The 14481-nt window shown below is 40.5% G+C and overlaps 1 protein-coding gene across 1 annotated transcript; it reads right to left on the bottom strand.

Annotated features, from left to right (window-relative positions):
• Window positions 1-1083: 1083 nt before the first annotated feature.
• On the bottom strand, window positions 1084-14481 carry BTNL2 (butyrophilin like 2). Its single transcript, XM_059076321.1, has 9 exons — window positions 14403-14481; window positions 11886-12233; window positions 9896-10177; window positions 8698-8718; window positions 5121-5468; window positions 3813-4094; window positions 3006-3116; window positions 1887-1931; window positions 1084-1145 (listed from the first exon to the last, which is right to left on the bottom strand). Exons 1-9 carry the CDS (start codon window positions 14479-14481, stop codon window positions 1084-1086), a joined length of 1578 nt encoding a protein of 525 aa, XP_058932304.1.

Below are 14481 nucleotides of genomic sequence, written 5' to 3'. Positions count from 1 at the left end.
TTAAAAAAAAAAAACAGACACAAAGAAATCTATATATAGTATTTTATGATTCCATTTATATGAAATACCCAGTATAGGCAAATTCACAGAAACAAAGTATGTTAGGGGCTGGAGGGAGGGAAAAATGGGTGTAACTGCTTAATGGCTATGGAGTTTCCTTTTAGAGTAATCAAAATATTCTGGAGCTGGATACTGATGAAGGTTGCACATATTGTGAAGGTAAAAATACCACAGAATTGGACAGTTTATTTTTTTTCTTTAAATAAAATTCTAACGGGTATGAAAATTAAATACACTTTGATTACATTCCTTCCTAATTTTGATTGAACTCAGATTTGAGACATCATTTCAGTAATTATATATCTGTCTCATCTTAGTAATAACATCTTTCCCATTTTGCATTCTGCCATTGAGATTTCCTCTCTTCAAGAAACTGTAAAATCAGAGTCTAAAAAGGCCCCAAAACTGTTCATGGTTTTTGGTTCCCTTTAAGTTAAAAGGACAATAAGAATTGGACACTTTAAAATGACTAAAATGATGGATTTTATGTGTATTTTACCACTACTGGAAAAATTTAAAAACTAAATAAAATAAATGTGAAAATACTTGTGAAATAAAAATAGTACATACTACAGTATTACACTACATAGCTTCAAACATAAATTTATGAGTTTAAAGATAGAGAAAACAAGGGTAAGCTGTGACGAAGTGAGAGAGTGGCATGGACATATATACACTACCAAACGTAGGGTGGATAGCTAGTGGGAAGCAGCCGCATAGCACAGGGAGATCAGCTCGGTGCTTTGTGACCACCTAGAGGGGTGGGATAGGGAGGGTGGGAGGGAGGGAGATGCAAGAGGGAGGAGATATGGGAACATGTATATGTATAACTGATTCACTTTGTTGTAAAGCAGAAACTAACACACCATTGTAAAGCAATTATACTCCAGTAGAGTTGTCTAAAAAAAAAATAGAGAAAACATATCATGACCCCAAAGAGAAAACTCCAGAATGCCGCAGATGAATAATCCTCAAAGGACAGCTAAAACCGCCATGTCTGCCTTGCTAGAAAGCAGCAGGCTGTCATTTGCAGGTATTCCTCATTCTCACTTCAGAAGATTTTAAGACTTTTTCCAAATCTTTATTTCTTCACATTCTTTCTTCTCCTATGTGTGGCTTCTCTCTTTTAATTCATTGTGACTTTAAAATATTTTTATTTCCTTTGCATTTTATTACTTGTGTTGCATTTATTGCTTATGTTTATTCTATCATTGTTAATTTTAAATTGTATGCTTTTTTTCACTCTAAAACAGAAACGGATATTTTCATATACATCACACATAACGCATTTTTCTCTTGGACTAAAATTTCTGAAAAATTTCCTTACTCCACATTCTTAATTAACTTTCTGAAAAAGTCTGGTGCAGGAATTACACACTTCATGTGATTTTTCAAGATTATGTCTTAGTGATCAGATTTTTCGCCTTATATTCAGCTGTATTTCCTTTACCTCATTTTAACCGTATTTTTTGTTTTCTCAGCCCCACTTGGATAACTAATTGTCACCTTCCTAGAGAAACCGATCAAATATTTGATCATTCCTTGCACTTCCTCCTCTAGGCTAAATTGCATTTCCCATTGGATATTCTAAGGGTCTTTTATCACCAGATATCAGATTGTGATCCTTAGGCAGGATATCAGAGAGCTTGGGATATGATAGGTCACAGAAGGGATCAGTCTCCAGGTCAGATGTGATGCCAGAGTAAAGTTAAAGCCTCTTGATTAGGTAAATGGGTGATCGTGTGAGTCCCCTTTAAGCGGTTGGTGAAAGGAGAAAAGAGCTGGGACTTAGAATATAATCCTGGTTTCCAGAATCCAAGGTTATCGTTTTCCTTGGAGGTGTCGCTGGGGCTCTCTTAGGTGCAGGGAACATGTCAGGAGAACCTACAGTAGGGGACCAAAGAATGAAGGGGGGTGCAGAATTTCAGAGAAGAAAATTGGGAGTGAGGTATAGATAAGGTACTTGTTGTTCATGTTATAGAAGGAGAGACATCCATAAGTGTAGTCCAGAGAGATTCTAACCTGTCCCAGAGACATCTTCAGAGAGAAGAGGCTTAGAGGAGAGGAAATGGCCCAGTACTCATTTCCATAGCAACTCACTGCCCGAACCCGTTCTCAGTTGATGCAAAGATGACTCCTCCACGACACCGTCCTTGGCAACACTCAGGACCCATACTGTCCTGTCCCTAACCTCCGCTTCTTGTAACCACCTTCCTGAGATGAGCCCCTCCTGGCCCATCGCAGTGAGGAGGTCGTCAGATCTCTGTAGGAAGTCTGGCTGCGTGACCGTCTGTGGGCTACACGCTCATTTCCCTCAGAAAGGATCAGTTCTGAGTGAGCTGTATTTGGATCCAATGTCTCATTCACTGCAGAGAAAGAAAATCCATTCTGATAATAATCAATACAGGAATGTTTTAAAATATCAATTTCATGATATTAACATCCAAACAGGAAAACAAAAGTTACAATGACTTAAGAAATTTAAAGTGGAAGAACTTTCTAGGGCACACAAAACAGCCTATCAATACATGAGAAGTCCTTCACTGGCAGAGCAGCAATAGCCAATAAGCAAGTCACCATATTTGTAATGATCTTAGTGAAATGTTCATGCCAACAGAATCCCAGTTAAGTCTCAGCTCTCAACTTCAAAGTAAGGATGGCTTTGCCACTTTTTTTCTTCCTCTCCCTTAACTAGATCACTTGGGAATGTGCACTGGGAGATTAAATTATTGTCTTTTAATCCTTTTGCTTCTATTATCACTGTAAACTGATCTCTTTCAGCACTGATCCTCAATTACATGAATGTAAGCCACGGACTCTCATGTCTCATCAATTACTGACAACCCACCGAATGTCTCTGTGCTTCAGGGCCTGCTGAAAAGAGGGGTTAGGGGAAGTGTACAGTAAGGTTCCCATCACAAAGTGTGCTCCACGCTGTTTCTGTTTTTCTAACTTACCTCTTCTACAGCTCTTCCTCCAGATCAAGCCTACAGCACCAACAAGAGGAAGCAATCCCCAAATAAGCAGTATCGTCCATGAAAAAGTAATCCCAGGCTCTAAAATGGAAACCCCAGAATCACATTAAATCATGAAACTGGGAAAATTTCAAGATCGTTCTTTTCATGTGAGAGCTCCTAGACTGGAGAGGAAGGAGAGAATTAGTCCTGTCAAGAAGAAAGTGGGTCTGCTTCTTCCTGCTCTGCAGAGGCTGAGGAGAGGCTGGGGGTTTATGCTAGCTTTCCTGTTTGCTCCTCTCAGAAACACACACAGACACACAGACACACACTCTTCTCCCCCTTCTCTTTTCCAATTATACCACCACAATCACTGGAATAATGAGGGCGGCAAAAGGATAAATTTACTGAGTCCACAGCCATGAAGATGGTGTTAAGGAAAATTAATTTCTAATCCAGAAGAAAACCCATCAGGAGGGGGAAAAAATGATGTCATTGTTTTCACATTAGAAGAAAAGAGATTGTAGATATAGTGATGATAGAGTCAATTCTTGGAATTCAGTAGATTACAATGTAACCAAATAACCTTCGGGCTTTAGTTGGGGATTTCAGGAAGAAACTCTAAAGAGTAGAATCACATCTAGGTGTCCTGAAGACCAGCTTTGCAAGAGATAGCAAGAGACTTCATCAGAAACAAAACATAAAAAACAAAAAATAGAAAAGCAATAAAATGAGTAAGTTTGGGTTGGTCTTCATATTTATTTCCCAAAGCTGAGAGGAGCACATGGAATCACTAACCTGAAGGAGAAAAAGTTGTTATTTTCTCCTCACCAAGAAGGGGGTTGCTGATGGAGCAGGTCACGTTCACAACAGAGCTGTTTGTGACCAGTAGAAATGCCTCCACATGGAACAGGCCCTGGCTGCCTTGAATCAGGTCCCGGGAAACTGACGGTATTGTCTTTCCTTCCCTGTCCCTCCATTGCACATGGGGTTGTGGGAACCACCCTTCTGAAGTGCACTTCAGCTTTGTTTCTCCACCCTTCAGTGCCTCCATGGAGATCCGAGGGGAAGAACCCAAACCTGGGAATAGAGATCAAGGAAGGCAATTTAGAGTCTCTGCAAGTGGTTACACAGTCAGCGATTGCACAGAGGGGGAAGAGAAGGGTTCAGAGGCTTGGAGAAGAAAGCAAAGCTTAGGGGGGAATTATACTCCACTCAAGAATGAGACTAGCTGGAGCCTTTACTTGTTTCCTTTTGTTTGCAAACTTTTATTTTTATGCTTTGTGTTCCTAAAATCATTCTGGGACAGATTAAGGGATACAATACATTTCAAATGCAATTTTTTTTCTTCTATACCTGAAACAAAATAACTTTGACCAGGTAGGTCATGAGTCACATGGCCAGAAAAGAAAAAAAAAAAGACAGAGAATATCCTCAAAGAACAAAATCTGATAAATACACGTGTCCAATGGCAGAAAATGGTGAAGTTCATTAAAACTTTTAACATGTGCTCTCATGGATGTTTTCTAAACATATTTATTAATTTGAATACACCATCAATGAGAGAAATAAGTAGATTTTCCACAATGTCCTCAATGGCATTTGCTAACCTTGGAAAATCACTTCTCACCCACAGACATAGGCAGTGGGAAATCGTGATGCAGGGATTGATTTTGTCTTTCCTCCTCCGTCCTGCCAATACTGTCAATATTTATGATTTTTGCTTATATGGTGGATCTAGTTTAGCCTTCAAATCATCATGCTTCCTAATAACTACATATTGCCCAGAATTTTAAAAACACACTGAAATAATGAGTCCTGTGTACTTATGGAGTAAGAATCTCACATTTTACTAGGTGTATGGCCACTTTATGGAGATCCTGGGAAGGATACCAATTCTACACACAAAGAATCAAATCTGGCCCTTTAGGGTTTGTGGACTTTATGTATTTATTACAGTTCCTGCGCATGGGAGAGTTTACTATAAATTTGATGAGTGAATGGACATTAAGAAAATTTCAGGTGCCAGAGACATTTTCCATGAGCTAGCAAGTTAAAGCAGTGGGAGCAGATGTTGATTTCAAAACATCTATCTAGAATCCTTACCTATGATCTTCAGATCCAAATCAGCCTCCTGGTAGACGCCATCTTTTTCGAAAAGGCACTGGTACTTCCCATCATCTGAAGTCCTGGCATTGTTTATCTGCAGGGTCAGCCTCCCCTCATTGATAGCATCACTCACCAATGCAGTCCTCCCTCGATACTCGGCCATCTGCTCTCCAGCCACATGGTCCCCATCCATATAGACATAAACAGCAGGATAACGGTGCGATCGCACCCACCTCACCTCCATGCTCTGTGCACCAGTCTTTGGGGACAGGGAACAGGTTAATTGTATGTCTTCTCCCACTCTGACAAGGATGGGATGGGAAGGTCCAATCACTTTTAAGGAAGCTGTTAAATACAGCAGACAAAATGCAATGAAAGATTCAAACTGGAGCAAATAGTGTCATCAGTAAGAACATCTTGAGTAGGGTTTAGAACCCAGGGACATCCCAGGGGAGCCCTGAGGTTCAAAGTCATCCCTTGGAGAGGTAGAGTTTTGGTGGAATCAGGATAGACGTTGTCCCTATTCAAGGCAGAACCATCCCATGATGTATGTCTGTCTGAAAATTATCACTAACTGAACCCACACCTGCAGCCCCTACCTATAATCTTATTCAGTTTACAGCCCAATAAGAAAATAATTTTGCAATTAAAATCAAATTAAAATTTTATCATTTAAAATTTTCACAACCTTAAACTACTTCTTAATCTGTGTATGTCTCAGCTGCTTATACCATAAGACAAATATATCACTATCAAAATCATAAGGTTTTACTGGAGTTAAACAAAATAATGCATATAAAGAGTTTGATGACCATGCAGTGTGAGTGGAGACCTAAGATTATAAGACTTGAGGTCATTGGAGCCAATCCCACTCTAGACCTTGATAATGGGGAGGGAACAAAACTGAGTCAGGTGCCTTTTTAGTAATGAAATGTGAAGAAACCTTCCCCTAGTTTGTTTTATAATACCTTATAAGTCAGATCCAGCCACCATATTTCAGTTCCCCAAGCTCCCACATATGTGGGGCTCTAAACACACACCAGTCAATGTTCTCAGGTGATCTTGAGAAATGTTATAAGATCAAGAATTGGGGAGGGCTTCCCTGGTGGCGCAGTGGTTGAAAGTCTGCCTGCCGATGCAGGGGACACGGGTTCGTGTCCCGGTCCGGGAGGATCCCACATGCCTTGGAGCGGCTGGGCCCGTGAGCTATGGCCGCTGAGCCTGCACGTCCGGAGCCTGTGCTCCGCAACGGGAGAGGCCACAAAGACGAGTTTAATTCTCCCATTATGAAGAATGGAGATTTTCTCTGAGGGCTTTCCTGGCTTTTCCTGGATCCAACTTTCAGTTCTCATCAGGTCATGGCCATGCTGATTATACTCTATATTTAGAGTCATCCTTTTCCATCAAATGTTTTTACCATTCTAATGCTGAAGTGTAATGATCATTTATAAGGAAATACAAGCATAAATTTGTAAACTGTCTGGATGGGGAGTCAATGATCAAAGGCAAAATGTTCTCATTATGTATTTAGCCAAAATCTTCTAGGTACTTCTCTAGAGAGGAAACTCGTTGCCAACATAATTTTAATTTTCAGATTATTTCATTCTATTCTTGCTAAAATTTGACTCCCAGTTATATCCAGCATGTTCTGCAATTTTACCTAAAACATATTATCTCTACTTCATATGTATCTGTTTAAATCTAAAGACAAAAGTAGGAGTCAGAAGAAAAAAAAAGAACTAGTAGTTTGCTGCTCTTTCTCCATCCATGTATCGTATAGTAATAAAGCAGACTGTTTTCTCATCTCTGTTATCCATATGAGGTTTTTTTTTCCTCCTGTTCATGACCTGTGGTACAAATCAACTCTCAAACTGGATTACTCTTCCAGAGATTGGTAATTAAGAGCTAAAATTGACTGTTTCCCAACTGTAAAATGATGATAAATCTATTCACCTTTAAATTATTGTAAGAAAAGAAAATAATTCCTGAAAAGCACTTAGCATCGTCCCAGGAACGTTATTACCATTTCAAAAACTTAGTCATTATCTGTATAACCAACAACATAATTTACCAGAGAAGGGAACTAGGATTTCGTTCTCAGGACTTCTAAGGATATCTCGGTTCACCAGCTGCCTCTGAGCTCTAATTCACAAGCTCTAAAAACACAGAGGTAGCTGTGAATCTCCTACTCTACTCTCTATTAACAGCTCACCCTCAAAGCTCCCGAGGGCACAGCCCTCCTCCTGACAGGGAACCCAGGGAAGCTTTGTCTTTTCATATTGTTTCAATGTGGGCCCAGAAGGTGTGCACAACTTAGGAACAACAGGACATCAGATTGTATTTTGTGTGCTAGGTGGTCCAATGGGCATGTCAATTTGGTTCAGGTAACTTAGAGAAATGAGTCTTCACTTAAATTTTTCTTAAGGGACGGAGACGTGGGTCAACCTGCCCAAACACTGGCTTGGCTTTCTGAGCTGTACCTAACAGGCTCTGCCAGCCAAGGTTTCCGTCCTATCACAGGCAGATGTCACCTGGGTGGGAGGGTACCCGACTTGGAAGGTAAGGCTCGCAGAGGTGCACTCTCCTCAAACTGTGGAGTTACCTTTGACCGTCCCAAGCCCCTTTCCTTTATCTTTATGGTCCAAAGGGGTCCAAAGTGTCACACTAGACTCTGACAGAGATTGGGGTGTGTTCGCCACCCTAATTTTCCTCAAAAACTCCTAAAGTGTGCTTAAACTCACCTAACATAAGCACAGGCATGCACCCACATAAGCACATATTCCTGTAACAGGTGACTTGAGGGAGAGCAGAGTACTGATGGAAGGAGAAAACGAGCAGGTAGGGGGTGTTATGGGCTGGGAGAAGAGGTCACAGAAATGAGGAACGGGACGAAGATGATAAGGCAACAAAGGAGAACCTGAAAGAGGTTCAAAACTCAGTTGCTTACTGTTTAAACCACTTATCTTGGGTACAGGAAAATTATACCTGCAGTCCTACTATTAAGTAAAGAGAAAAAAAAAAAGGAAAATGATCACCCCAAGCACAGGGTCCCAGGCTGCATCTAAGAAAGTCACAGCTCCCTCCCGACAGTGATGAGGTCAGGCCTACTGGGGTGAAGAGCAGGTGCAGAAACCGAAGCAGGGCCAGAGGTTGCAGGTGGTGGGTGAGGACCGCCCGTGATCATGATGGCACTGCTTCCTCGCACTAGAAACTCACGCTAGGGCCTCCAGAGCCGGGCCAGCTGTCCTTTGCCTTGCGCTACACACTCCCTTTCCTCCCACCCAGAAGGACAGAGCTTAGGTCTGCACCCATTTTAGGCATCCGAGGCTCATTGGGGTCCCATGAACACTGAAAGTGGCAGGTTACGAGGTGCAAGGGTGCCTGCAGGAAGCTGCACTTTGCTGGTCCCTCCCCTCTAGTACTAAATGTGAGACTTGGGAAGGTCATGCTTCAGTTTCTCATCTGGATCACGAGGTGTCACCTTCTCTGGGCACGCTTAGTCCAGGGAGCACCACCTTCCCTTGAGGAGGGCAGAGGCTCGTGTATACTCGTGAGAGCCACCACCTCTACTTACCCAGCTCTGTCTGGAGTTTTTCTGGAAAAAGAATGAAAATAACATATCAAGGAATTTGGTCTAAGGGAAAGGAGAGAAAATATTTCCAAAAAAATCCCCCCAAAGTTCTACATTTTATGGAAACACTTGATTCATAAGAAAGAAATAAAATGTAGAAAAATAATGATTTTTCCCCATCCACCTCCTGGTGGTCCAGCTGTTTTTCCCTCTCTCTGCACAACAAAAATGCTCTCAGTTCTACCACCCCATGATTCTGCTTATATTTAACATATCGATATTTAACTATTTCATAAAAATAATAATATTCTTTTTATAAATGCATGAAAAGTATAAAAATGTATGGACATAGACAATTATCACCCATAATTTCAAACTGAGAGATGTATAAATGTATATGTATATGTTTTGCAATTATGTATATATATGTATTGTTCCTTTTAACATTAACATATAACATTTATTTTAACTTTTTTTCCTGTACCCATTTATATGAATAACTATGTACTTATTTCTTTATATCTAAATGTAGAGGGTGTCCCAAAAGTCTTAGTGAAATTTTAAGTTATTTAAAGCCAATAATCTTTCCATGATTGGAAATATCTATTTATAGATAGATAGATGATAGACAGATAGATAGATAGATGTAATCTTTATCATTTAAGCAGTCCATCAAGGGGATATTTTCAACCATTAAAATTATTTGAAAATACCATTTTTCATCAGTGCTATACATAACATAAGGCACTCAGCACTGCACTGTTGTATTGGGTTTTTGGCTGTTGTTTTTGTTGCTATTTATAAATGAGGCTATAATAAAGATGCTGCTATGTAAACAGCTGTCTCCATCTCTGATTATCTTCAGATGATAAGCTCCTAGAAGTAACTGGCACAAATACAGCACAAGAAAACATTTCAGTTGAAAGAATATAGTTGTATTTCCTTTACAATGTAACACATACTTGTGAGTAAAGAAAATAAAGAAAGAAGAAAAGGCAGAATCTGAAAGAAACTGGAATGCCATTAACAATAGCTATATAGTGTATATCTTTCCAGCCATAAATGTTTTATAGTTTTTAATGCATATTACAAAATATTATATATTCTTCTTGATTAAAAAATATTAGGTGCTATGGAACAGTTCCCTGCAAACTTTCCTGCTAATCAGAGCATCTTGGTCCTATAGAGGCAGAGCACTCACCTGGGATGGAGATGTCTGACCTCCTCTCCTCAGTGAGTGTGGGGCTGTGGATAAAGCAGGACACAGTCTCTGTAGAGACATTCCTGACCACAAGAGTGCTTTCTACATAGAACAATCCATCTTCATCTTGGATGCTATGCTTAGAGATAGTCAGCAACTTTTCTCCTGTGATGTCTTGCCAAGAAATCTGAGGTTCTGGGAACCAGCCTTTTGCAGTGCACACAAGCTGGAGTCCACTTTCCACAGATCCGTCCATGTGGATGTAAGGGTCAGACCCCAGACCTGTGGTGGAAAGACAGAGCGCTGAGTCCAGAAGCCCATGGAGGCCCAAATCACAGAGGCTGGGAGTCCAATGACATTGCTCATAGGGAGAGAGCAGAAGTTCAAGGTTCTGGGGAGCAAAAGGTGGCCCAAAGTCCTCTTCCCATTCAAACTGGAGTTCACATACACTTTATTTATACCCCAATCTGGATCCTTAAATTTTAGCATATGAGCAGTATTTTTATTCAGACCCAGACAGGAAAATAAGAGAAAGGGACTTTCTCTTAAAGGGACTTTCTCTTAATAACATTTTGCTTGTGTCTCTAGCACTGCAAACTAAGATGTGCTAAAATTTACTCATGAACTCCCTCATGCCACAGACTCTGCCTTTTTCATCTTAATATTATTGTGTCAGGCACTTTGATTTGTTGGATAATATCTTGACTCCAATTAAATAGAATATTTAAAATAAAGTGAGACATCATTTCCAGGGAGAATATTCTTCTCATTTCTTTTGTTGGTGGTTGTGAACTTGGGGTGCAGATAGATAATCTGGGTTATGTAAAACAGGAAGCTTCATGTTGAGTTTATGTATCTAAATATTCCATTCCATGGGGAAATGTTTTCAAGACATCCCAGTTTTATATAATCATGAAATTCTTTCTCTATTCAACACAACTCTCAAGCCCAAACACAGAGGATTATATTTTCCATAGATGGTAGTTCTGTCTCTATCACTTGCTGGGGACAGAGACCCATTTTCTTCACCTAGAGCCTTAGAAAATGCATGGTTTCTTTTCAAATGTCCTTGATAGTGTAATGCCTTAGTACGTGCCCTCCACGTCTCAGAAGTATGTGGATTCTTTCACCCATCTTGAATCAATTTGAACATAATAACATTAATAATCATACATAGGTGTTGAGACAAAATGTGTTAGGGAACAGAAAGAGGTCACATCAGCCAGAGATGTTAACAGCTCCAGAGAACTATTTCCCCGATAAGGCAAATGGATTTGCCTGATTTTTTCTTTAGCACATGGAGGAGTTATTCCTGCCAGGGAACCATACGATAGTTTACTTTTCAGGTATTTGTTTCTCCACAGAGACATCCTTTCTTCAGTTGTTCCCTTCTTCTGACTCTGTCCTACACTGCTAACACAAAAACATCATGCAGACCCTTGTCACTCACAATGGGTATGTCCCCAAAGCATCTGTGAATCCCCAATTCACTGAACACTAGTATACAGTAATCTCCACAAAAGCACCATGTTCTTAACCTCTTAGTCTCATCACTAGCTTTCTAACTTGAGGCGGCGTTACACAAAGAAACAATGTGTTCACATCTCAGTGACTGTGTACTTGAGGCTGAGTAGAGAACACGGATGCGGGGCAGTCCGCTAGGGTCGCTCACCCAGCAATTGACTTGCCCTTGCGCACTAGCCTATATGGCAAGAATTCTTGCCTCAGCAAAACTGCTAGAGTTTACATGTCATCAGTGTTAAATAATCCTCAAGAAGAGTCAAAACTGTGTAAGTTAAATGTGGGGGAATTGTTGGTGAGTTCACTTTAAAGATTTCAGAACCACCTGCCTCCAAATGAATCAGGATGGAGGACTGGACAGGAGCAATTGACTTGATGATTCGAAGAGAATTCTTCAATTGGAACTAAGCTTAACACAAATTAATATACTTCTCCTTCGGAGACCCTATGTCTTTTCTGAGATACTCACCTGCTACTTTGAGCAGCAAGCTTGTTTCTCCCCAATAGTTTCCCTCTTGGAAATGGCACCAGTACTGCCCATGATCAGATGGCCGGATGTTGTGTATCTTCAGAGCCACACTTCCCTCATTAACATTGTCCTCTATCCACTCTACCCGGCCTCTGTACTCCTCCATCTTCATCTCCGGCACCTCAGCTCCATCCCGATGCAAAAACACAGGTGCGCTGAACTCTGAGCGGTACCACCTCACCTCCATGTGCATCGTGGTCCTCTTGGGGAGGAGCTGACAGGTTAGTAGGGCATCTTCCCCGACCATGACCAGGGGAGGATGGGCAGAACCAGTCACTCTAAAGTCATCTACAAAAGAGTGACAAAGAGAAACCGGGAAATGCCAACTGGAGGAGCAATATGACTGCTTTGGGATGTCTACTCTATGAAAATGGAGGCACCTGGAGAAGGGAAAGTTTTATTTGCAATGTTTTAGAGAAACCCAGCATTATGATTTGCATGTTTGGTTGTACAGAGACAATCTTGTGTACCGAAAATAACACGCAGTTCAAAAATTTTAGTGTGAGTGCTAAATCTATTACTTACCAGCTGTGTGATTCGGGGGCAAATCCATTATTCTCGACGAGATTTTGAGATTTGCAATCTCAATTTCTTCATCTTTAAGATTTGAAAACCACCACCTCTGGGTTGCTTTTATTCTCAAATAAGTTGATGTGTAAATTGATTTTTTAATTGGGAACTTTATTAGTTAGTGATTTATTTCATATTTTACAGTGATTTATTTTCTAGTTAGTAATTTCACTTCGGTGACTGACATTGTAATCACTTTTCCTAAAATTTAGATAATAGATTTATTCAATAGATTTTTCAGCTTCTCAGAATTGTTTCTGCCTTGTCCTATGTAACGAACTGGGTTTGTTTTGCTTTGTTTTGTTTCGTTTTGTTTTTGTCTGGACCAGGCAAGACTCCAGTTACTGAGGCTATGTAAAATGCAGTTTTTGCAAGAACATTTTGTGGTGGATTAAAGGTAGTGATAAGTGAAGTAAGTCAGAAAGAAAAACAAATATCGTATATTAATGCATATATGTGGAATCTAGAAAAATGGTGCAGATGAACCTATTTGCAGGGCAAGAAGAGAGATGCAGATGTAGAGAATGGACATGTGGACACAGTGGGGAAGGATAGGGTGGGACGAACTGGGAGATTAGGATTGACATATATGCACTACCATGTGTAAAAGAGAGAGCTAGTGGGAGCCTGCTGTAGAGCACAGTGAGCTCAGCTCCGTGCTCTGTGGTGACCTAGATGGGTGGGATGGGGGGGATGGGGTGGGAGGGAGGTCCAAGAGGGAGGGGATAGATGTATACTTACAGCTGATTCTCTTTGTTGTACAACAGAAACTAACACAACATTGTAAAGCAACTATACTCCGTGTTAAAAAAAAACCAACAATAAAAAAAAGAAAAAAAGGGCAGTGATTAGTATAAAGAGTTCAAGCCTTCCAATAAAATTTTAAGTCATGTTTGACGTCTTCTTTACCTGCAAATTGAAGAGCTGTTTAATAATTCTGTATGTTCCTATGCTTAATAATTTCCTATGTCATGTATATGATGTTTTTTCTCATCCTAAAATGCTCCAGGGCCATTTGCACTTTGTGCACATCCAACCCTCCTAAGAAGGAACTTCATCTCGTTTAGTTGCTGCTCAACATCAAGTAGATGGTGCTCAAAAGGTCACTATGGAACACAGGTAGACATCTGCTTGCATTGTGTTGATGGAATCTGAATATAAAGCTAGAACTGAAGTCATACCATCTGGGTGACTTCTTTTACAGGTTAGGAAGGTGCATCCCATAGCAGGGAGGGCAGCCTCACCACATCTTAGAGTTTCTGACAGCCTCAGTCTGGAGCCTGTGTCTTCTGATGTCCTATCCAGTGTTTTTTCCCACTTTGCAATCCTGCATTTTCCTTGGGGCTCTGATATTACCCACTGACACTGAATTTTCACAATCCCTTTTCAAGGTACAATATTTTGACCAACAGAATTCAGCTACTGAGATTTCCAAGCCCATTTCTTAGAAGTCTCCTTCTAGTTTCTTATTTCCAAGTACTTTTATGCTGTTTAATTTATGGTAAGAAGCAGCCACTTTTTTCTCACCCCAGAAGTGTTGTCCTAAATAGAAGCAGGAGAATGGATGACTTACTGTGTTCCAGGTACTGATTCAAGTGTTTTCTCTGTACAGCCTGATTTAATCTTAAAGGCTGTGCTAAGCTATGAGATGTTAGGTAGGTTGTTATTCTTATCATAAAGAGGAGAAAACGAAGGCAGAAGGTATTCAAGTAACTTTCCAAAGGTAACGCAGCTGGAGGTGGAGGAGCCCTTTTTATAACACAGGTGATTGGACCCCTGAAACCCCACTCTTAATATTGTACTAGCGCTTTTGAATTTAGAACTCTGCACCCAGACTGGACCTCTGAGACACTCGAATACTCAGTAAAGGGAAGAAGAGCATCCTACCTGACTGCTTCATGCTGAGCAGTACAAAGAAGAAGGAGGCAATTACACCAGACAGACTGTATCCTGGAAAATCCACCAT

This window comes from Kogia breviceps, chromosome 10, assembly GCF_026419965.1.
Source record: "Kogia breviceps isolate mKogBre1 chromosome 10, mKogBre1 haplotype 1, whole genome shotgun sequence".
Taxonomy (NCBI): Eukaryota; Metazoa; Chordata; class Mammalia; order Artiodactyla; family Physeteridae; genus Kogia; species Kogia breviceps.
This window is presented reverse-complemented; position numbering and strand designations above follow the sequence as displayed.

Coding starts and splice junctions, on each gene's coding strand:
- BTNL2 (XM_059076321.1), bottom strand. CDS start 14,481: ATGGTGGATTTTCCAGGATACAGTCTGTCTGGTGTAATTGCCTCCTTC. Junction 12,234..14,402: donor GCTCAGCATGAAGCAGTCAG/GTAGGATGCTCT, acceptor ACTCTTTTGTAG/ATGACTTTAGAGTGACTGGT. Junction 4,095..5,120: donor TTTGGATCTGAAGATCATAG/GTAAGGATTCTA, acceptor CTCTATTCCCAG/GTTTGGGTTCTTCCCCTCGG.